A 25436-nucleotide genomic window follows, 5' to 3' on the forward strand; every position below is an offset into this window, starting at 1 on the left:
TGACAGCTTTTGACCTTCCACCCAAAGTCGGTAATGTCATCATGGCAGCCTGGCGTCCCTCCACAAAGACTGTGTACGATTGTTGATGGAACAAGTTTATGGCATGGTGCACAGCAAAGGCTGTGAATCCCCTTTCCACCTCTCTTTCTGAGGTTCTTTTGATCCTCCTTTCTTTGGGCCAGCAGGGCTCTTACAGGCTATCTGGCAGCCATTTCTGCTTTTCGGCTGCTACCAGATCAGGCTTCTTTGTTCAAGTCCCCTCCTGTTAATAGGTTCTTTAAGGGCATTATTCACCTCTTTCCTCCATCTCCTTTCATAATGCCTCAGTGGGTCTTGAACCTTGTCTTGACTTACCTTATGTGTGCTCCCTTCGAGCTTCTTCAGAACTGCCCTCTCAGGCTCCTTACTCTGAAGACTGCCTTTTCTTTTTGCCATCACCTCTGCTCACAGAGTGAGCGAGCTTCAGGCTCTTTCTTCTAAGCCCCTTTTCTTCTCTCTGCATCCGGACAAAGTGGTGCTTAGGACGAGACCCTCGTTCCTTCCTAAAGTAGTTACTCCTTTTCACATAGGACAAACTATCACTCTGCCCACCTTTTTCCCACCTCAGCACCCTTCCAAGGCGGAGAGACTCCACCGGCTGGACCCAAAACGTGCGCTCTCCTTCTACCTTGACCGCACTAAAGATTTCCGAGTGGACGATCAACACTTCATTGGCTATGTGGGCGCCAAGAAAGGTCGGGCTGTCAAAAAGCGTACCATCTCAAGATGGGTTGTCCTTTGTATAAAGATTTGTTATGCTTTAGAGAAAAAGGAACCTCCAGCGGGGCTGAGGGCTCATTCCATTAGAGCTATGGCAGCAATTACTGCTTTTGTCACATGGAGTCCTACTTATTGACATCTGCCAGGCGGTCACGTTGGCATCTTTGCACACGTTCACCAGACATTACTGCCTGGATAGTCCAGTCTGGAGGGACGGCTACTTTGCCTGTTCTGTCCTCCAGGACTTTCTGGTGTGAACTTGGTTTGCAGACCATCCTCCAGGGATGGTATTGCTGGGGTATCCATTCTATGGTAACAAATCTATAACTGTCTATTTCAGATGAACAAGTTACTTACCTTCGGTAACTACGTATCTGTAAGAAACATAGGTTAGTTATAGATTCCTTACTGCCCCACCCATCCTCCCCGATCTCTAGGGATAGGGACTCTCTTACAGGGCCCTACTTTTGGCGCACCAGTGGTCAGTGTCTTTCATGGCTCTGCGCTTCTGGTGTGGAAAGTCGTGTCAGAACTGATATCAGCGCACAGGGGCGGCTTCTAAGTAGACACCGCAACTTCATTCCGGAAGCCACGATGTCAACGACGGACACGGAGTCGACCAACGCCACCTACCGAAACGGAGGGGGACTGCTAATAGAAACAATTCCCTGTATTAAGTCTGACGCCTGGGGGTAATTCCAAGGTAAGGAATCTATAACTAACCTATGTCTCTTACAGATACATCATTACCGAAGGTAAGTAACTTGTTCATCATACTGAGTAGAGAAAGTAACTTAAAAAGTAATCTGAAAAATAACTCAAACCGTTTTATAAACAACGACCTGTAACCAATCAAATTGCATTCAACCTCATTCAAACTGTACTTAAATACATTATTCTTGCCAAGTGTTATAATACCTGTACCAGGCCTGGCTTGGTTCTAGAAAACAAAATGCAACTAAATAATAATTTTATACAACCAAATTGGTCCGAGTGTCTACAATAAATGCTTAACACTATCCTCTGATTAAGCCTTACTGCTTGCCCACACTACCAATAATAGAGAGTAGGGTATAATCTACTTTTACCTCTGCCTATTTGGGGATCCTCTGGATTCTGTGCACACTATCCTTTACTTTGGCATAGTATATATAGAGCCAGCTTACTACAGTATCAAACTACTCATTTAAATAAATCCACACTTCTGCCAGTGTGGGATTTATTGGTTCGAGGCATGTGGGCTGCTGAATTCATATCTGTGCATAGATCGCTGCCTAGTGTTGGATCCGGATGTTTGCACGTTGTTGTCCTGGAAGAGTCTTCGAAGTATCCTGAGATAGGTGACTCCTCCCCTGGACCACAGTGAGCATGGGCATCCTCTCCATCCTCAGATTGTTTTTTTCCGCCATTGGGTTCGGATGTGCTTATCTTGACTCAAGTTAGAAAAAACTTTTTCAGGCCAAAAGGCCTTTAGTTCGCGTCGGTACTGTTCCCGATCGGTATCGACAGTTACTTGTTAGTTTACTGACTTCAGCAACAACTTTTTCGCATCGTATCCGACCATCGACCCGACATCGACGATGGAATCGAGGACACCATTCAAGCGGTGTCCTGTTTGCAATGCGAAATATCCCCATGTCGACGTCCATCCGGTGTGCAACAAATGCCTTTCACCGGATCACGACGAGTCCACATGTATGGCCTGTGCCCGATTCCGTTCCAAGAAGACTCTCCGGAATCGACGAGCGGCGAGACTTGAAGCGCAGCAAGCGGCACCTGCCCGACCAACATCTTCAGCGCCGAGGACGAAGATGTGGAAGGCGCGGAGAACCTACCCTCCAGCCCTGCTTCCGAACACGATTCCGGATCGGAAGACGTCGAAGAACAACTCTTTCACAGAGAAGAAGCCGACACCGAGGTAGGAGACTACGATGAGGCCTTAGGGGCCGAAGAAAGTAGCTCCGGTGACGAGCAAGGCCTACCCGTACAAACGGAGGATGCCCCAGTGCGTCAGTCAATGGCTCCGGTCGAGGGATCGCCTTCGGGCCTTACCCAAGACCTATCCCGCAGTTCTTCGGCCCCGCCATCTGGCTCGGCCTCGGACATTCAGAGACAGCCATTAGTGCCCAAAATGACTGGTTTCCCTTCCTCGAGAACGAAACCGAAAGTCGTCTCGGTTACACAGAAACCGAAACCGAAAGTGACACTGGTCGGATCGAAGCCCTCTACACCTTCGACGCCAGCCAAACCCATCGGCACCGACCGCACCAAACGGGACTTCGGTGCCGAACTCGCAGCAGCCGACGTCGGCGCCGACACACGGAAAAAGGCCATCGGTACCGCCAAGCTGCCTCAGCCCCCGGCACCGAAACACTCGGCTCCGGCCACAAAGGTCAAAATGGCCGCTGCGTCGCACATCGCTCCGAAAGCGGCACCGAAGGACCAATCATCGACGTCCTCGACAGCTACTACCTCTCCTCGACTCGATGACCCCGTGGCCCCGAAGAAGTCCACGCCTGCCTCTGCAGAACCGCTCGGCGCCAAAGAACCGCCGGCGTTCCAGGTTCGACAAGTTGCAGCGTCCTTGCAACGCATCAAAGAAAAGGCAACCCTCCAGGACCCGTCGGGCTCCGAGCCGAAGAAAGCTCCAAAAGCTTCTCCAGCAATACCCAACAAAACTTTTGGACTGCCACCATCCACGGCACCCAAACTATTTGAAATCAGGACACGTGTGACCCAAACTAGGATCACACCTGCTGAACGTTCTCCTACGGAGACGTCACCGTCCCACATCATCGATGCCGACACCGGCAGACTTATGCTCCAGAAGCGGAGAATTTCTTCCGAGCAGCCTTTGGACTTCTACCGGATCCCGTTAAAGAAAAAGCTGCCAGCGCACTCGGAACCAGTTCTTTACGAACGTCTCCATACCTCTTACCTAGATCCACAGCCCTTCTCTCCGACACCCTCTGAAACCGATGCTTTCGAGGACTACATGGGTGACGATGTCCCCTACCCCAGAGAGATGGACCCTGAAGGCCAACAGGACCCTGACCAGGCTTGGGATGACCCTGTAGACCCGGGTGCGCCTATGGATACACAGGACACGCAGCTATACGGCGCTAAAACGTCTCCCACGGAGGACACTGCCGCGTTCAACGCCCTCATTGAACGTGCTGCGGCCAATCATGGTGTACAACTCCACTCTGACACCATAGAGGACGATTTTCTAATGGATACTTTCGCATCCTCAGAAAGGAATATCAAAACTCTACCCATGCTGAAAGGTGTCCTTAAACCAGCAAAGGACATTTTCAAAGAACCCACTAGGGCAAGAGTAATAAACCCCAGGATCGACAAAAAATATAGGTCGGCGCCTGTGGACCCTACGTACATTAGAGGACAGTTACCTCTAGATTCCATTGTAGTCGCCAATGCTCGCAAAAGGGCGCACTCACAGACTACCGGCGAAGCTCCTCCCCCGGACAAGGAGTCCAAGGTGCTAGAGACCTCCGGCAAACGGGTTGCAGCACAGGCAGCTAATATATGGCGTATTGCCAATACCCAGGCGCTCCTAGCTCGCTACGATCGCGCCCACTATGACACATTAGAAACCCTACTCCAACATCTCCCTGACCAATACAAAGAGGGAGCGGAGATCCTCATCAGGGAGGGACAACTCCTCACAAACGCATCCATTAAGTGTGCACTGGATGCGGCAGATACAGCTGCTAGAGCCATAAATACCAGCGTCATGTTACGACGACACGCCTGGCTACGAATCTCCGGATTCAAACCTGAGGTTCAAAATAACATCCTCAATCAGCCGGTCAACCCCGACTACTTATTCGGACCAGAGGTCGACACCACCCTAGAAAAAATTAAAAAGGACACAGACACTGCAAAGTCCATGGGGGCTCTCCAAACACAGTCCTTTCGGAGTGGCTCCTTTCGTCGCCCCAATAATAGAGGAGCAGGTAGAGGACAGGGGTCACAGCAAACCTTCAACAAGGGCAACACACAAAGTACTTACGATAAAAACACCCGGGGTGGATATCGTGGCTCCAGCACAAAGGGTAGAGGACGCGGATACGGCAATACCAGGTCCTCCCCCCAAGAACAAACCGTGACGCCCTCTCCCTTCCTCCCGACCACACAACACCTGTCGGGGGAAGGCTACAAAGGTTCCTGTCCACGTGGAACTCCATCACCACGGACAGATGGGTCAAAGATATTATCAAACACGGTTACTGCCTAGAATTAACCTCCACTCCACCCACCATACCACCAAAACACCGTCCTATGTCCTCAGAGCACTTAGCGCTATTACAGCAGGAAGTGCTAAGTATGCTGGCAAAAGGCGCAATAGAGGTCGTGCCCGTCCGCGAGCAAGGTACGGGGGTGTACTCCCTGTACTTAATCCCAAAGAATGACGGGTCACTCAGACCTATACTAGACCTGAGACCCCTCAACCAATACATTCTCTCAGAGCATTTCCACATGCTCACCCTACAACAAGTCCTCCCGCTGCTCAAACAGGGAGACTTCCTGGCCACACTGGACCTCAAAGATGCGTATTTCCACATACCCATTCACCCCTCACACAGAAAATATCTCAGGTTCACTATTCAGGGGCAGCACTACCAATTCAAAGTCCTTCCCTTCGGCGTGACAACAGCACCCAGAGTTTTCACAAAGTGCCTAGCTACTGTGGCTGCACATCTACGGAGGCAACACATACACGTCTACCCTTACCTGGACGACTGGCTTGTTCAGGCAAAGTCAGCCCAGCAATGTGCCAGCCACATGTCCCGCACCATTCACCTCCTTCACAGTCTGGGTTTCTCACTAAATTACCCGAAATCCCATCTCCAACCTGCACACGTACAACAGTACCTAGGTGCGACCATAGACACTCTGGCAGCCACAGCTCAGCCAAATTTAGTGAGAATCAACAGCATGCAAATGCTGATTTCCAAGTTCAAACCCCAACACTCCCTTCCCGCGCGAGTGTTCATGCAGCTGATAGGCATGATGGCCTCCTGCATTTTCATAGTCCCACACGCGAGACTACATATGCGCCCGCTTCAGGAGTGCTTAGCACGTCAATGGAATCGGGCTCAAGGACAACTAAAAGACCTAGTGTTGGTGAGCGGTCGGGCATACAACTCTCTGCATTGGTGGAATCCACAAAACCTTTGCAAGGGCCGACCGTTCCAAGAGCCTGTTCCACAAATAATACTGACAGCGGACGCGTCTCTCCAGGGATGGGGAGCTCATGTACTCAATTACACAGTGCAGGGACTATGGACAATACAGCAAAAGAAGATGCACATCAACCTTCTAGAACTGATGGCAATCTTCCTGGCAATGAAAGCATTCAAAGTACACTTGTGCAACAAAGTCGTGTTGATCCGGACGGACAACATGACTGCCATGTACTACATACAAAAGCAGGGTGGAACACACTCTCCACAGTTGTCTCATCTGGCTCAGAGCATGTGGAAGTGGGCCATTCAGAGGAACATATTCCTCATGGCGGAACACCTCCCCGGCAAGGACAACCAGATGGCGGATCTGCTCAGCAGACACAGCCACCAGATGCACGAGTGGGAGATACACCCGTCAGTACTCCAACCGTACTTCCAACAGTGGGGTCATCCAGAGATAGACCTATTCGCCACAAGCAAAAACGCAAAATGCCAAAGCTTTGCCGCCAGGTTCCCACATCCGCAGTCGCAGGGCAATGCGATATGGATGAACTGGTCCGGCAGATTTGCGTACGCTTTTCCCCCAGCACCATTGATACCGCTGGTGGCACGCAAACTCAGACAACACTCCCTGACACTCGTCCTAGTTGCTCCAACATGGGCACGCCAACCATGGTACACCACCTTTCTCGAACTTTCCGTGGTGCCGCATCAAAGGCTGCGGATCAAACCCGCGCATTTGACGCAAAACCATGGAGAGATTCAGCACCCAGATCCGCAACAGCTGAACCTGGCAATCTGGCTCCTGAAGTCCTAGAGTTTGGCTACCTAAACCTGCCACCTGACTGTATGGACATCATTAAGGAAGCTAGAAGACCCACTACCAGAGCTTGCTATGCAGCCAAATGGAAAAGGTTTGCCATTTATTGCAATAATAATATTAACCCGCTAGACGCATCCATCCAAAACATAATTTGTTACCTCTTACACCTATACCGATGCAATCTGGCGTACACCTCTATACGTGTCCATTTGACCGCAATATCAGCCTATCTCCAGAACAGGCAGCACCTCTCTTTATTCAGAGTGCCTGCCATCAAAGCATTCTTGGAAGGACTCAAACGAGTAATTCCTCCAAGCCACCCACCAGCTCCAATGTGGAACCTCAACTTGGTCCTCACACGCCTGATGGGTCCACCCTTTGAACCTCTACACTCATGCGAGATTCAATTCCTCACCTGGAAAGTAGCTTTCCTGATAGCAATCACTTCTTTGAGAAGAGTTAGTGAACTCCAGGCACTAACCGTTCAAGAGCCGTTCATACAGGTTCACGCCAACAGGGTCGTACTACGTACCAACCCCAAATTCATGCCCAAGGTGATATCGCAGTTCCACATGAATCAAACCATTGAACTGCCTGTTTTCTTTCAGAACCCACAAACTGTCGCAGAAAGAGCACTCCATACACTAGATGTAAAGAGAGCCCTCATGTACTATATAGACAGGACTAAAGTCTTTAGGAAAACAAAACAACTTTTCGTTGCCTTTGCCCCACACCACAAAGGTAACGCCATCTCCAAAGCAGGTATAGCCAGATGGATCGTTAAATGTATTCAAATTTGCTATCAAAAAGCTAAACGCACATTAACGATTCCCCTACGAGCCCACTCAACACGTAAGTTAGGGGCCTCCATGGCTTTCCTGGGAAACATTCCTTTGCATGATATATGTAGAGCAGCCACCTGGTCCACTACACATACCTTTACCAAACACTATTGTGTAGATGTGCAATCAAAACAGCAGGCAGCTGTAGGACAAGCTGTTCTCAAAACTCTTTTTCAGACCGCTGCAGCTGGCACTGGTAGCCGCCGCTAATGGGAGGTACTGCTATGTATTCTATGCACAGATATGAATTCAGCAGCCCACATGCCTCGAACTGAATATGCTACTTACCAGTATGCATCTGTTCTTGGCATGTAGGGCTGCTGACATTCATATCGCCCACCCTCCTCCCCGGCGCCTGTAGCAGCTGCAGCTCTCAGAATTACTGCATAGCATGGTCATCACTTTCTGTATCTACTCCATCACTGCCACAATGGCGAAAAACAATCTGAGGATGGAGAGGATGCCCATGCGCACTGTGGTCCAGGGGAGGAGTCACCTATCTCAGGATACTTCGAAGACTCTTCCAGGACAACAACGTGCAAACATCCGGATCCAACACTAGGCGGCGATCTATGCACAGATATGAATGTCAGCAGCCCTACATGCCAAGAACAGATGCATACTGGTAAGTAGCATATTCATACCATGTATCCAGAGGGCACGTCAGAGGTGCCCCCTAAAAACACTCCCGACCCTGGCTGTAGGCAGCCAGCCACCACCAGACATGTTTCTGGACCCCTAGGCAGAGAGCTCCTTCTCTCTGGGACCAGAAACGATGCGCATCCTGGGCCAAAGGTATTGCACCTTTTCCCCCAGGATGGGCCAGTGTTTGAACAGGGAAGCTTCAAGGGTCTGCTGCCAATGTAAAGCGACCCCCAGCCTCTGCTGCTAGCATCAGATGGTAACCCCTGGTCTATACCCTCACTTTGGGCGGAAGAACCAGAGATACACTCTGTGGAATAGGTGGGGTGCCCACCTCTGCCAACTTCACACCTAAGGTGGAGAAGGCGAGGTGAAGCACATCTTTCATTCCCCATCATCTTGAAGATGGGGGGACCCCTCCAATCAGGGTTTGTCTATTCCCCCTCCCACATGGTGGCATAATAGTGGGTGTAGTCACCCCAAAAAAGGTGCCCATTGGCCCTACCGCCTACTCTCTAAAACGCCCCTAAATCTAGTATTCAGGTGGCTCCTCCACACCTAGAAACTAGATGTGCAATGACCTGAGAAAGAAGACATCCCTGTCTAAAAGACTGAAGAAGACTGCCTTGGCCCCAGCCCTACCAGCCTGTTTCTAGCTTCTGCGAACCTGTGACCTGTCTTGCAGCCAGCGACCTCTGAAACCATGGGAGGACTGCTGCTGCCTTCGAAAAAGACTCCAATCTCCAGTGGACAGCGGACTTTCCAGAACAAACAGACTCCAAGGGCACCAGATCCAGCTGGAACTGCGAACCCTGCCCACTCGTCACCCAACGCCCACAGTCTGAGTGGCTCTCTTGTGCAGTGAAGTTTCCCCAGTGCTCCTGACTTCCACGGCGGCCCCTGCAGTGTGAATCCAGAAGTTCCTCCCCCCCCCCCCCACCCCCCCCCCCCCCCACTGGTTTCTGGCAAGAAGACTGCAGTGTCGAAGGACACCCCTGCACACCAAGCCACTGGGCCTTGGTGAGGTGAACCAATGGTCTCTATTTAACTTTGCTGTTGTTGGTCTCCCTACTGCAGCCTCTGGTGCAAGCCTGAAGCCTCTGTGCGAAAAGAAGAATCCCCATTGAAAAGCATTGTGTGCCCGATGTCGAAATTGCTCTCTGCACCCGGACGCCGCTGTGCCCACTGATGGTGAATGTTTGGTGCTGCTTTGTGTCCCTGCCTGTGCTTAACCCAACTCCCAAAGCGAAGCCCCTGCAGCTGATCTACTTACCTGCAAACAGTGTGGCTCCAGGCACCACCAGTCTCTATTGAAAAGCATTGGGACGGACTCCGATTTTGACCTCTGCACCCGGATGCCCCTGTATTGCTGGTGATGCAGTTTCGGTACTCACCCGACCCTTGCCTGTTGCAGACTTTTGGTACCGAAGACTGGAATCATAAGTGCATTACTTACCTGTCTATCCACGATATTGTTGTCCCCATAGGATAACATTGAACGGTGCTGACAATTTTCTAAAGTGTCGATTTTTCAAAGTGAAAAGTATTTCGATTGAAAAACGTACTTACCTTAATGTGAAGATCTTGGTCTTAAAATAAAATACAAACAAAGTACATTTTTCTAAAATTGGTCTGGATCTCCTTCTTGAGTCGTGTGTCCATTATTGATCACTGTTGTGCAATAAATGTCTTGCACTCCTCTGTTAGGCCTGAGGCTGCTTGCCCACACTATCACTAATAGAGCACTTTGGGTTTTACATTTAGCGCTGTACACTTTTGGGGAACCCCTGGACTCTATGCACGATATAACCACCTAGTGGTAATGCCATATACAGAGCCAGCTTCCTACACCTGGGCTCATTAAGCTGTGGACTTTTTCTCCCATCTGTAGACCTGGTCACAAGGACATCAGATCTCAGGAGTGCCAAGGACTTAGATTGGCATGTCCCCAGTTGTTTGGGTGGTGGGTTTTTGTGCTTTATTTTTGGGGAGACACCTTTGATTCCGGCCCTCACTGGTTTGTAAAGATTATTCCACCCCTTGAAACCAGGGAAGTACCGAAAGTCCAGAGTTCTGTCCCCACATTTGAATGCATTGCTTACCTTTCAGTTCCTTTTACAGATCCCTACCTTTTCAACACTAGAGACCAGAGCACTTCTAAAGAAAGTCCTGTAGGATAAGGTTGACCATAGGATCAATGATAACAAATTTAACATGTAAAATAAAGAAGGGGTTTTTTGGGGTTTTTTTTATTGGTTTTTTATTGGTTTTGTATTTTCAGAAATGAACATATACAGTTACATAAAACATATTATGATATGTCAGCTAGATACAGCAAATATTGCGGCAATCTGCACAGTAAAGACTTCTATAAATAGCTGTCTATTGAACATTTTTCAGAGGTAGCAGTAAATGAAAAAGAAAATAAATACATGTGCAGACTTGAAAAAACATACAGTGACATTGTAATAAACTTCGATTACAAAATCCTTATCACGGAAGGTATATCCATGACCAGGGTATGGATCGTCTTGTAAATGCACTATAACAACAATTAAATATACAGTGGTTTCTACCAAACTATCTACCCTAGAATGCATCCTGTTCCATTTCTTGCACTTAGATATTGCCACTCAGTCCTGTGATGAAAATAATAATGAATAAATAAAAAATATTACTCTGCAGCTCCTGTGCGGGGAAATTGAAGTAATTTGTGTCTGTAATTAGAAGATACTAAGCGTGTTTGGAAGCAACAGAAGGCCCAAGCATCAGTTAATATTTCTCCAATATCTGTTTCTAATGCTAATTTGGCCCGTAGGCCACTCGGTTGTTGCAAAGTTTGGGTAAGATGATAAAGCTGGGAAACTAGATGTGTATCATCAGATGATTGAATTATCAAGGTGAGTGGTTTCAAATCAGGCCATTCCTCCCTGGACTTTGGTAAAATACTCAACAATGCAAAAATAAAGAAGGTTTAAAACTATTTGGGGATGTATGACCCCCAGAAGTAGATAGGGCCTTCTCTTTTTGTGTGAGCATCAATGTTTATATTTCAATTTTACTTACCTGCCTTTACCTTTTCCGAAAGTAAAGCACAACTTATATGGTGATGTCACGGAGTGTTAATTACTGTACCATAATGAATCTGAGTTCCTACCACCTCCAACAGCAAGCCTTACGTGCTCATCCTTCCTAACCTGAAGGAGCAATGTGCCAAAAGGGAGTCATTTGGCCATCTATTTAGAATGCACTTGTATTGTGGCCATGAGACACAAGTGTGAACAACAGTACCCACAACAGATACTGCTTAATAACTCCTGACTGTCCCAGGACCACTAGAAATGGCCTTGCAGGTCCCCAGGTTTGGAGTAGGTGGTACTGTGCAAGTCTGGATTAGATAGTACTACTAGTACTGGCTGTGAGTCTGGAATGGGATTGTGGATCAGGCTTGAGCATTTACAGAGCTCTGGATAGGAGTATTGGAATATCAGAGTTTTCTCTTGGTCACAGTTGAGGTGCATTACAGAACTGTATTTTTCTCCACATTTTGGGATAGCGGAAGTGATGCAGCAGGGCACAACAGAGGTTCAATAATCTCAAAAGGAGAATGGCAGCTGCAGTAGCTAGTTCTGCTGCAGAGCTCTCTGGCTTCAGTTTTGGAATAGTATAACCTGTGTAGTGCAAGCTTGAGGTGCATTGATGCAACTGTGTGTGGATTGCATTTATATGATAGTCATTGGTTCGTCATACAGAACAGAGAAAGTTTGTGTATAAACAGCTTTTTTTGGATTAATCTCTATGTTGAATGTTCTCACTATGTTGTCACATCTGTTTATTTTCTTTGAAGAATATGATGTCAGCACTTCCAGGTCAAGACCCATCGCTCAACAACCTGCCTAATCAGCAGCAGTTTATCCCAGGCCAGCAGCCTATGTATCAGCAGGTGAGTTGAAAATATGAGCCAGGAGTGTGTCCATAGTACTGCAAGTCTGAGTACATTGCTGCTTATCTAGCCGTCTCAAAATATTCCGTGCACACTGCTTTAATACTGTAGACTTCCTACCTCACTGCACATCTGCAGTAATGTGGAACATCAGGGCTGCCTAAAACCCCAGATCTATATATACTCTCTGTTCGAGGCATATGAGCTGCAGATAACACACTGTGCATAGATCGCCATCTGGTGTTAGGCCAGGATATTGCAGTTGTTTTTCTCTTGGAAAGTCTTTGGAAGTCACGAGGTATGTGACTCCTCCTTTGGATCATATTGCGCATGGGCTTCGGCTCCATCCTCAGATTGTTTTTTTCCGCCATCGGGTTCTTCGCGCTTCAGTTCGGAACCGTTCCAGTTTTCCCGTTCGGCGCGCAATCCTTCCCTGTTTGACGGTATTGTCTCGATCGCGTTCCCCACACTCGACGCGACTCGCAACGATAGAAGTCTTCTATTCCGGTCGTCGATGAAGGCCTTCGGGCCTACCTGGGCCTCCTGTCCTGGCTGATGGAAAGGACGCCATTTAAAAAGTGTCCTTGATGTGGGTCGAAGTTTCCCCACACCGATCTACATGAGGTGTGCAACCTCTGCCTCTCTCCAGGACACGAGGCAAGGGACTGTCCAGCTTGCGCCTCCTTCCGATCGAAGAAGACTATTCGGGACCGCCGAGCAAGGAGAACTATGGCTCACTCGTCGACTTCGATCCCCGATGACCTCTTCGAAGAAGGCGTCGATGTTCCGGAACAACAGCACACCGAAGAAGTCCTCGTCAGCGCCTCCGAAGCTGACGACTCCGACGTCGAGGACATCACTCCGGCACAGAGGGGCGTGAGTACAGACGTCGACCCCAAACCCCCCTCCACACCATTGAAAAAGGCTTCGGACACGCCTCCCGGCCTAGGTATACACCGAGAGATTGCTTCCCATACCTCGCTTCCGGGCCCGGTTAAGAAGCCCACCAAGCCTTCAGGTGGCTCGGGCTCAAGCCAGCCTACCCTTGGTGCCGAAAAACTCTCATCCACACCGAAACAGAAAAAGAAAACGCCCCTTTCCACGTCCGCGCCGAGCTCGACACCGAAGCACTCGGCGCCAAAGACTGGCACTGGCTCCTCGGCACCGATAACCTCTTCGGAGCCGAGCAAGAAACCGAAGAGCCTCTACTCCGAAGCCTCGAAGCCAAAACCCTTCCTCGGAACCGAGGAAGACAAAAGGCATTTCTAAACCCCACGGTTCCATACAAAGAACCAGTGCCGAATCGACGCCTAAAAAACCCACGGCTCCGACACCATCGGCACCGAAGGATCTGTCCCCTACAGATCAACTGTTTCGAACCGATCCTTACCAAAAAACCCTCATAAAGGATCCAAAGACTGGGTATTTGACGCTTAGCACCAGAAAAAGACCACTGGACAAGCCTGCACCAGCTCCACCACCAAAAAGGAGAGACTGTGCCACCTCCCCTCTGAGGATTCCTTCACCTCCTCCTCCTCCTCCTCCTCCTCCTCCTCCTCCTCCTCCTCCTCCTCCTCCTCCTCCTCCTCCTCCTCCTCCTCCTCCTCCTCCTCCTCCTCCTCCTCCTCCTCCTCCTCCTCCTCCTCCTCCTCCTCCTCCTCCTCCTCCTCCTCCTCCTCCTCCTCCTCCACCTCCTCCTCCTCCACCTCCACCACCTCCTCTGCCTCCCCCACCCCATCATTCTCCCACACCATCTCCAGATGAGGATGATGATGACATTCGCTACAACACAGGAGACGGAGCAAACGACCAACCAATAGGGGACCCTACTCCTACGGGCTCCCTAGACCCATGGGACAACTACAACATCCCGAACGTCCCCCAAGACGATCTTTACCCTTCCCCCCCCCCCCCCCCCCCCCCGAGGACACAATGGGCTTTGACCAGCTACTCTCTGGTAGTCTCCAATGCCAGGAAACGTGCCAATTCCCAGGCATCAGGTGAGGCTCCACTGCCAGATAAGGAGTCTAAACTCCTGGACGCCTCTGGCAAGCAGCAAGCGCACGGCGTCCCAAGCGGCCAACATATGGCGCATTGCTAACACCCAAGCTCTCCTAGCCAGATATGACAGGGCACATGATGACGAGCTGGAATCCATAATGCAACACCTCCCTGACAAATACAAAAATAGGGCCAACAAATTAATTCAGGAGGGTAAAACAATCACTAATACCTCCATCCATTGTGCCCTCGATGCAGCTGACACCATCTCCAGGGCAATAAATACCAGCGTCTTCTGCGTAGGCATGCCTGGCTACGCATTTTCAGGGTTCAAACCTGAGGTTCAGAGTTCCATCCTCAACCACTCCTTTGATAAGAAACAACTGTTTGGCCCTAATGTCGACGTAGCCCTCAACACGGCAAAATCTACCACCAGAGGCTACTCCTCCGACAGCGCCTCCACTTCCTACAAGGCCCCTACCCAATCCACCTTCACTAGGGGTTACCTAAGAGGCAGTTACAGGGGTAACAACAACCACCCCACCCAGTAACTTCCCTCCACTCCCCCCAGACTATTGCACTACAGTCGGGGGTGGACTCCACAATTTCCTTCCTGTTTGAGCTACCATCACCTCAGACAGATGGGTGTAACAGATAATTCAATCAGGCTACTGTCTAGAACTAACATCTACCCCACCCCCAACCATTCCACCCAAACAGCGCCCAATGCCACAGGAACATTTGTCACTTTTAAAGCAGGAGGTGTTCTCCCTCCTACATAAAAGTGCAATAGAACCAGTTTCTACCCACCCACAAAACAAGGGTGACTTTACTCCCTATATTTTCTCATACCAAAAAAGGACGGCTCTCTAAGACCCATTCTGGACCTCAGACCCCTAAACCAATACATACACTCAGACCACTTTCACATGGTCACACTCCAGCGGGTACTTCCTCTGCTCTCCCAGAACGACTTCCTTGCCACCATAGACCTAAATGACACATTCCCGTTCACAACGCTCACAGGACGTTTCTCAGATTCGTAGTGCGCGGTCAGCACTACCAATTCAAAGTACTCCCATTCGGAGTCACCACAGCATCACAAGTGTTTACCAAGTGCCTAGCGGTAGTGGCAGCACACCTGAGAAGACAACACATCCACGTCTTCCCATACCTAGACGACTGGCTCATAAAAGCCAGCTCATACAACCAGTGTGTACAACACACTCTCGCCACTATCCAACTACTTCACGACCTGGGCTTCACAGTACACTATGCCAAGTCCCATCTGCATCTGTCCCACGTACAACAATACCTCGACCCTGTTAGAAGGCGACCTCAGAGGAGCCCGGAGGGGGCCCTGTCTATCCTGAGACCAACCCTCGAGGTATCGTAGCCGGGCACTGGCGGGAGACTCCTCAGGGGAGGAATCTCGTATCTAGGATCGTACACTCGGCACCACACGACAAAGAGACGCCACACCGTGAGTTCTTAAGAACAAATCTTTATCAAATCGGAGTCGTAGGATCTTTATGATCAGCAAGGCAAATTATATACAAGTAGAGCCTGGGCTCACAGAGTCTCGGAGGGGGGTAGGAGGTAGCGGGACAGTCTTTGGGGATATGGATCAAATGCAGGGGCGTACCCGGCGCACAGCTCACAATCCTCGAGCTGGGGGATACGCTTGTCGTCGGGATCCGGCGGGACCAGGAGAGTCTGTGGGAGCCGCGAGTCACTCAGCAGGGCTCAAGCACCAGTTCGGAGGTCTTACGATCTTTCGGGGAGCCGCGAGTCACTCAGCAGGGCTCAAGCACCAGTTCGGAGGTCTTACGATCTTCAGGGAGCCGCGAGTCACTCAGCAGGGCTCAAGCACAAGTTCGGAGGTCTTACGGTTTTCAGGGAGCCGCGAGTCACTCAGCAGGACTCAGGTGTTTCCAAAGGCGAATCTCTCGATAGTCCCAGAGCACCCCTTGTTATAGGTCGACTCCTCTTTGATGTCCGGAGTCTGTGCAGGCAGGGGTCTTGTCACCTGGGGGTCGCTTGTCGGGGTTTCCTGCCATTGTCTTTTGATCCTTTCAGGGCCGGGTTGGGAGGAGTCCCAGACACCCAGCAGGCGTGGAGCCAGCCCTCGGGGAGGCCGGAGGGCCGATCGAAACCCACCTTCCCGGGGGAGCTCAGAGGTGCGATGGAAACTGCTCCTCCCTCTCTCATCCCAATGGGAGCGCGATGTCCTCCAGCCGGAGTGGTGCCTCTAGGCCAGGGTCGCGCTGGGGCCGGGCGGCCATCTTTGTGCATGAAGTGGGCACGCGGGCCCGGTGTGGCCGAAAGGAGGAAGGCCACGGACGGGGGAAGTCCGGGTCGGGTGTGCGTGTGTTCTGGTGGGGAGGATCGGCTAGGCCGTGTGCTCGGGGGCTGCATGAGGTGCAGGGGTCAGGATATGTGGTGCGGGGACAGGGATGGCCATGCCACGAGGCCGGGTCTAACACGCGTCCCCCCCCCCCCCCCCAGCTGAAAGCCGGAGAGAACTACCCATCTTCTTGGGGGTTCTCTTCGCTGAGGCGGAAGAACCGGGAGAGGCCATCGGCGTTGGCGTGGTCAGTACCAGGGCGATGTTCCACGGTGAAATCCATCCCCTGGAGGGAGATTGACCACAGTAGTTTGGGGTTTTCTCCTCGCATCTGCATGAGCCATCGCAAGGGGCGATTGTCGGTTTGGACCTTGAAATGGGTGCCGAACAGATAAGGGCGTAACTTCTTGAGGGCCCAGACTACGGCGAACTCCTCGCGCTCGATGGTGCTCCCTCTCTGTTCTATAGGCAACAGCCTTCGGCTGAGGAAGGCTAGGGGCTGGTTTAGGCCTTGGTCATTTACCTGGGACAGGACGGCCCCAATCCCATGCTCGGAGGCGTCCGTTTGTACCACAAACTCCTTGGAGTAGTCGGGGGCCTGGAGGACGGGGGGCAGTGCACATGGCCGCTTTCAGGGAATTGAACGCCTCTTGGCAGGCAGAGGTCCACTGCACTTTCTTGGGTTGTTTCTTGGACGTGAGTTCCGTGAGGGGACCGACAAGGCTGCCGTACCCCCGGATGAATCTCCGGTAGTAGCCCGTGAGGCCCAGAAAGGCTCGGACCTCTGTTTGGGTAGTGGGTGGTTCCCAGGCTAGGATGGCATTGATCTTGGGCCGTAGAGGGGCGACCTGGACTACCGAACCTTGCCCAATCTGACACTTGCTGGCTTTCACGGTGAGGCCTGCCTGGCGCAGGGCGGTTAGCACCCTCCGGAGGTGCTGGAGGTGCTCACTCCATTCGGAACTGAAAACTGCGATGTCGTCTAGATAGGCAGCGCTGAACTGTTCCAGCCCGGTCAGGACTCTATTTACCAGTCGCTGAAAGGTGGCCGGGGCATTTTTCATCCCGAAGGGCATCACGCGAAAGCGGTAGTGCCCATCCGGGGTGGAGAAGGCGGACCGCTCCTTGGCTCCTTCTGTGAGCGCAATTTGCCAATAGCCACAGGTGAGATCAAATGTGCTGAGGAACCGAGCAGCCCCGAGTCGGTCAATGAGCTCGTTGGCTCGGGGAATGGGGTGGGCATCGGCTCGGGTGACTTCATTGAGTCCCCGGTAGTCCACGCAGAAGCGGAGTTCTGGGGCGACACCGGGGGCAGCTGCTTTCGGGACCAGGACCACGGGGCTGGCCCAGGGACTGTCTGAGGGTTCGATCACTCCCAAGGTCAACATCTTTGAGACCTCGGCCTGAATGCAGGACCGGACCCGATCAGGGACTCGGTAGGCTCGGTGTTTCACCGGGGGGCTGTCTCCGGTGTCCACGTCATGGACACACCAGTCGGTGACTTGGGGACCAGAGAGAATAGGTCGGAAAACTGCCCTCGGAGCCGGCGGCAATCCTCACGTTGCTGAGAAGTGAGGGATGGGGAGAGGTTCACTCCCTCCACGGAGTCATCCTTCTCTTTGGTACACAGGAGATCAGGGAGGGGATCCGACTCCTCTTCGGTCCCGTCATCGGTGGCCAGCAGGAGGCTCAGTTCCGTCTGCACAAAGTGAGGCTTGAGGCGGTTCACGTGAAGGACCCGGAGGGGGTCCCGTGGTGACTGGACGTCCACCAAGTACGTGACCTGGCTCTTCCGCTCAATCACTTTGAAGGGCCCGGGCCATTTATCCTGGAGGGCGCAAGGTTTCACGGGGGCCATGACCCATACCTGCTGGCCCAGCTGGAACTCGACCAGAGTGGCATTCTGGTCGTACCAGCGCTTCATCTCTTCCTGGCTCGCCTCCAGGTTGGCCTCGGCCAGCTCTCGGAACTTCCTAGTCTGGTTTCGGAGGGTCAGGACGTATCGGAACACATCTCGGGGGGGGGGGGGGGGGGGGGGGCCTCGGGGCGCCGCCTCCCACCCTTCCTTGACCAGGCTGAGGGGCCCCCGGACGGGGTGCCCGTAGAGTAACTCGAAGGGGCTGAACCCCAAGGATTTCTGGGGGACTTCCCGGTAGGCGAACAGGAGGCAGGGGAGCAGGACGTCCCACTTACGCCGGAGGGGCTCTTCCAGGCCCGCGATCATCCCCTTCCGACTCCGGTTAAACCGCTCTACCAGGCCATTTCCTTGGGGGTGGTACGGGGTGGTGAACTTATAGGACACTCCACATTGTTGCCACAGGGACGTCATGTATTTGGAGATGAAGTTCGTACCGCGATCGCTCACGACCTCGCGGGGAAAACCCATACGGGAAAAGATTCCCATCAACGCCCGGCCCACCACGGAGGCTGTGACGGTGCGCAGGGGTATGGCCTCAGGGTATCGGGTGGCATGATCTACCAGGACGAGGATAAAGCGGTGACCTTGGGAGGTTGGGGGGTCCAGGGGCCCCACGATGTCGATCCCGACCCGTTCAAAAGGGGTACTGACGACAGGGAAGGGTTGGAGGGGAGCCTTGCGCTTTCCTCCGCTTTTCCCACTAGCCTGGCACGTGGGACAGGACTTGCAGTGGGCTTCTACATCCGCTTTCATTCTGGGCCATTAGAAGTGAGTCACGAGGAGACTGTAGGTTTTGTCCTGGCCCAAGTGGCCTGCGAGGGGGACGTCGTGGGCCAAGCCCAGGAGGAGGTCTCGGAAGCGTAGGGGTACCACCAGCACCCGGGCGGATCCTAGCTCCACCGACTTCTGCTCGCTGTACAAAAGGTCATTTTCCCAATACACCCGGTGCGTTCCAGTTTGGTAGCCCGCGGCCTGGGCCGCTGCTTGTTGCCGGGGCCCGACCAGGGACGGACAGGTAGCTTGCTCCCGGCAGAACTCCTCTCGGGAGGGGCCCCCCTCGTGGCGCCACTGGGCCAACTGGCAGATCGCCTAACTCGGTGACCTGTGTGGAGTCGGAAGGTGGGGGTTCATCGCTAGCGACTGACCCTCCTTGTGGGGGGATGTGGGGACCCTCGGCGGGGACCATCCTGTCTTCTGTGGTCGGGGCACCTTTGACTTCCCCAAGGGGGGTCAGTCGGGCTGCCATAGATCGGGTGGTGGTGCACACCCACTCAGGGAGACCCATCATCCCTAGGTGGGTCTTGCGCTCGACTTGTTTCCAGGTCGTTCCCTAGGAGACAGTCGACTGGCTGGGAGGTTCTCACTGCGACTTTCAGTTTACCGACCACCCCTCCCCATTCAAAAGGCACCAGGGCTACCTTACACAGACTTTCCGTATTGTCAGCGGAAATTACCGGGCAAAAGACGTTGGGGAGGACCTGGTCTTCGTGGACTAAATCACTGAGGACACCGGTGATGCTGGCCCCGTTGTCACGAAGGGCCTCTACTTGGTGGCCATTGATCGTTAAGAGCTGCCCATATTTCTTCGTGTTGGAGGGCAGGAGGCTTCCAGGGACCATTTCTCTATCTCCTAATGATGCTAGGGCCATGGCGGCGGGTTCCCACTCTACGGTCTCCTCAACCTCCTCCCCCAGTGCTACATTGGCTATCTGTCTAGCAGGGGGTGCTGTCGGGGTGATGTGTGGGGCCATGGGGCATTCAGGGTCGTTGGCGGAAACAAGTGATGGTCACCCGGTGCCCCCGTCTCACGGGTGGGCCGGATACAGCTGGTGGGGGCGCCGGGAACGGCAGAGGCTGGGTTTTCGGGGGACTGGACTGGGACTCTCTCTGCCCTCCCTGGTTCCCCCCCCCCCCCTCTCTGGCGGGGTGGTCCCTGACTGGCTCGGGGGTACCCTCCTACGGGGCCCCGGGAGACCCGGTCCAGCGATCCGCCTCGACAGCCAGCTTTCTCGGATCCGTGAGCTTGCTGTCGAGCAGATGCTGGCGTAGTTCCACAAAGCAGTTCGCAGCCAGGTGTTCCCACAACATGAGGTCGGTTAGTTCTTCTAGGGTGGTTACCTTGCTGCCCTTGATCCACCCATCAAATGCACGGCTGAAGAATTTTACATACTCCACCCAGGTGGTGCCCGGGATCTTCCTGCAGTCCCGGAACCGCTGGCGGTACATCTCCGGGGTGAGGCCGTACCTTGTGAGGAGGGCCTCTTTCATGTGGTTGTAGGAGGTCTGCATGGAGGTTGGTAGGTCGAGCAGGGTGTCTCTCCCTTCGCTCAGGAATCGTCCCCACAACCCGGCCCCCCAATCCTTCTGCGGGACCCGATGGGAGGTCATGGTGACCTCGTATGCCCTGAACCACTGTTGGATGTCATCATTTTTGTAATATTCTTTGACCACATCCTTGGGAATGCGGACCTTCTGCTCCGCCGGGGAGGCCGCCTCTCGGTTTCCCGGGGGCCGCGCTTCTTCGCTTTTTGCTTTTAGCTCGATTTCCTTCAAGCTGCGTTCGTGCTCCAGTTGGAGTCTCCTTCCTTCGTGTTCCCGTTGGAGTTTCTTCTCTTCTAGTTCTCCTTGTACTCGCATCTGTTCCACTGCTAGCTTTTTCTCGGCTAATTTCAACTCGCCCTCGATTTTAAGTTTGGCCAATTCGAGTTTGTGATGGCGACTTCTCTCTCTGTCTGCGAGTTCCTCCGGGGATAGGCCCCCGTCTGGTACGAAGCTTCGCACCTGGTTGCTGCTGCGTTCTCCTTGGGAGGGTCCAGCTTCGTCGTGGAGCTCCACCGCTCCTTCTGGGCGGGGGGCTCCAGAATCCACCCAAGCTTTTAGTGCCTTCTGCATATCTTCTTTGGTGTTGAGACCAGTGGTAGCGATTTTTAGTTCTTTGCAGAATTGCTTCAGTTCTCTGTGCCTGTACTCTTCCAGTTGTTCCGCCTGGAACACGGTACTGGTGTCGTTTTCTGTGAGAATCATGGCGTTACCTTCTGCCATCTTTGTCGGTGGTGCGTCAGCCGTTCACGGTACGATCTATAGATTATGGGCCCGAATCCCGTCGCTTGCCACCAATGTTAGAAGGCGACCTCAGAGGAGCCCGGAGGGGGCCCTGTCTATCCTGAGACCAACCCTCGAGGTATCGTAGCCGGGCACTGGCGGGAGACTCCTCAGGGGAGGAATCTCGTATCTAGGATCGTACACTCGGCACCACACGACAAAGAGACGCCACACCGTGAGTTCTTAAGAACAAATCTTTATCAAATCGGAGTCGTAGGATCTTTATGATCAGCAAGGCAAATATATACAAGTAGAGCCTGGGCTCACAGAGTCTCGGAGGGGGGTAGGAGGTAGCGGGACAGTCTTTGTAAATATGGATCAAATGCAGGGGCGTACCCAGCGCACAGCTCACAATCCTCGAGCTGGGGGATACGCTTGTCGTCGTCGGGATCCGGCGGGACCAGGAGAGTCTGTGGGAGCCGCGAGTCACTCAGCAGGGCTCAAGCACAAGTTCGGAGGTCTTACGATCTTCAGGAAGCCGCGAGTCACTCATCAGGGCTCAAGCACAAGTTCGGAGGTCTTACGATTTTCAGGGAGCCGCGAGTCACTCAGCAGGGCTCAGGTGTTTCCAAACGCGAATCTCTCGATAGTCCCAGAGCACCCCTTGTTATAGGTCGACTCCTCTTTGATGTCCGGAGTCTGTGCAGGTAGGGGTCTTGTCACCTGGGGGTCGCTTGTCGGGGTTTCCTGCCATTGTCTTTTGATCCTTTCAGGGCCGGGTTGGGGGGAGTCCCAGACACCCAGCAGGCGTGGAGCCAGCCCTCGGGGAGGCCAGAGGGCCGATCGAAACCCACCTTCCCGGGGGAGCTCAGAGGTGCGATGGAAACTGCTCCTCCCTCTCTCATCCCAATGGGAGCGCGATGTCCTCCAGCCGGAGTGGCGCCTCTAGGCCAGGGTCGCGCTGGGGCCGGGCGGCCATCTTGGTGCATGAAGTGGGCACGCGGGCCCGGTGTGGCCGAAAGGAGGAAGGCCACGGACGGGGGAAGTCCGGGTCGGGTGTGCGTGTGTTCTGGTGGGGAGGATCGGCTAGGCCGTGTGCTCGGGGGCTGCATGAGGTGCAGGGGTCAGGATATGTGGTGCGGGGACAGGGATGGCCATGCCACGAGGCCGGGTCTAACAGACCCCACCATAGACACCTCAAGAACGCTAGCCTACCCCAGTCCCGCCAGGATAGCAAGCATACTGGCTCTTTGCGCCAAATTTCAACCACAACACTCTCTTCCAGCCCGAGTGTTTATGCAACTTATAGGGATGATGGCCTCTTGCATATTCATAGTACCTCATGCAAGACTCCAGATGCGTCCTCTCCAAGAGTGCTTAGCACGCCAATGGAACCAGGCTCAGGGTCAATTATCAGATCTGGTGTTGGTAAGCAGCCGTGCCCATCGCTCTCTGCAGTGGTGGACCACCAAAAACCTTTCCAAAGGGCGACCTTTCCAAAGGGCGACCGTTCCTAGAGCCGGTTTCTCAAATAGTTGTAACTGCGGACGCATCGCTCTCCGGCTGGGGAGCTCACCTACTGCATCACACCATGCAGGGCAGGTGGACACCTCAACAAAAGTTACTCCACATCAACCATCTGGAGTTACTGGCCATATTCCTAGCCCTAAAAGCCTTTCAAACCCACGTCTCAGGCAAGGCTGTCTTAGTCCGCACAGACAACATGACAGCCATGCACTACATCCAAAAACGGGGCAGCACACAATCTCTGCAGCTCTCTCAGCTAGCACAGAGCATATGGAGGTGGGCCATACCTCAAAACATTTTTCTCCTAGCCCAACATGTCCCAGGAGTCAAACAGCATTGCAGATCTGTTGAGCCATCAAACACAACAGATCCACGAGTGGGAACTTCATCCACAAGTTCTTCAACCATTCTGTGGGGGCAACCACAGATAGACCTCTTCGCCACCCACAAACGCCAAATGCCCAAGCTTCGCCGCAAGATATCCACACCCATTGTCCAAAGGCAATGCGATATGGATGAACTGGTCAGGCAGATTTGCGTACGCTTTTCCGCCTCTCCCACTCATTCCATTAGTGGTGCGCAAACTACAGCAACATTTCCTAACTCTCATCCTAGTTGCTCCGACTTGGGCCAGACAACCGTGGTACACCACATTGCTGGAACTCTCCGTAGTTCCACACCAAAAGTTACACCACTCTCCACGCCTCTTAACCCAGAACCATAGAGAGATCAGACACCCAGACCCAGCTCAGCTCAACCTTGCGATCTGGCTCCTGAAATCCTAGAACTTGGTTACCTTAATCTTCCCCCTGACTGTATGAACGTCATTAACCCCTTCGGTGCTCATGACGGAACGGTTCCGTCATGAGCCACGGTTGAGCTGTGCTCATGACGGAACCGTTCCGTCATGACCACGCCCGCGCAAGATTCCGTCAGCACAGCGGCGGAATCTGCGCAGCATGGAAGGGGTTAAAGAAGCTAGACGACCTACCACTAGAGCTTGCTACGCATCCAAGTGGAAACGTTTTGTGATCTATTGTCACAACAATATCGTCAATCCCTTAGATGTGTCTATACAACACATCATAGGCTACTTACTACACCTACAAAGATGCAACCTAGCCTACACGTCTATTAGACTACACCTTGCTGCCATAGCAGCGTATCTACAAAATAGACAGCATCTATCACTCTTCAGAGTACCTGCCATAAAAGCCTTCATGGAAGGCCTCAAAAGAATAATTCCCCCAGAGTGCCACCCTCACCTGTGTGGAACCTAAACATCGTTCTCACAAGACTAATGGGGCCTCCATTTGAACCTCTACATAAATGTGAGCTTCAATTTTTAACATGGAAAACTGCTTTCCTTGTAGCCATTACTTCGCTCAGAAGGGTCAGTAAGATACAAGCACTCACCATTCAAGAACCCTTTCTGCAAATGCATCATAATAAGGTTGTTCTCCGCACTAATCCAAAATTCATTCCTAAAGTTATTTCTCCCTTTCACCTCCATCAATCTGTGGAACTGCCCGTATTCTTCTCGCAGCCACAAACCATTACAGAAAGAGCTCTACACACCCTATATGTCAAAGGAGCTTTACTCTACTACATCGAGAGAACACCACCTTTTCGTAAGACCAAACAACTATTTGTGTCTTTCTCACCACCACACAAAGGCAACCCCATCTCCAAATCTGGGATAGCTAGGTGGATTGTTAAATGCATACAGATTTGCTACCACAAAGGAAAACAAACGCTATCTGTTCCCCCTAAAGCCCACTCTACACGTAAGATAGGGGCTTCCATGGCATTTTTAGGGAACATCCCCTTAGATGATATCTGCAGAGCAGCTACATGGTCTACACCGCACACTTTTACTAAACACTATTGTGTAGATGTGCAAACTAAGCAACAAGCTAGTGTGGGCCAGGCTGTCCTCAAAACATTGTTTCAAACAACTGCAACAGATACTAGTGGTAGCCCCTAGGAGCGAGTACTGCTATATAATCTATGTACAGTGTGTAATCTGCAGCTCATATGCCTCGAACGGAATATGCTTCTTACCAGTATGCATAAGTTCTTGGCATGTAGAGCTGCAGATCTACACCCACACACCCACCTCCCCGGCTACCTTTATCTGTTCCAGTTTTATCCTATTTAGATACAGCACACATGGGCATCTTTCCTCTTTCTTACAAAGCTCCATCATTTCCCCGCTGGCGAAAAACAATCTGAGGATGGAGCCGAAGCCCATGCGCAATATGATCCAAAGGAGGAGCCGCATACCTCGTGACTTCCAAAGACTTTCCAAGAGAAAAACAACTGCAACATCCGGGCCCAACACCAGATGGCGATCTATGCACAGTGTTTAGATCTGCAGCT

The 25436-nt window shown here is 52.4% G+C and overlaps 1 protein-coding gene across 4 annotated transcripts in view; it reads left to right on the plus strand.

Annotated features, from left to right (window-relative positions):
• Nucleotides 1-25436, plus strand: part of HGS (hepatocyte growth factor-regulated tyrosine kinase substrate) — a 289334-nt gene that overhangs the window by 225766 nt on the left and 38132 nt on the right. For all 4 annotated transcript variants that reach the window (XM_085617506.1, XM_085617507.1, XM_085617508.1 and 1 more), the window contains one exon: nucleotides 12124-12219. In XM_085617506.1, the coding sequence (XP_085473632.1) occupies nucleotides 12124-12219 (96 nt within the window). The remainder of the gene's footprint in view (nucleotides 1-12123; nucleotides 12220-25436) is intronic.

Source organism: Triturus cristatus, chromosome 7 (genome assembly GCF_964204655.1).
Source record: "Triturus cristatus chromosome 7, aTriCri1.1, whole genome shotgun sequence".
Taxonomy (NCBI): Eukaryota; Metazoa; Chordata; class Amphibia; order Caudata; family Salamandridae; genus Triturus; species Triturus cristatus.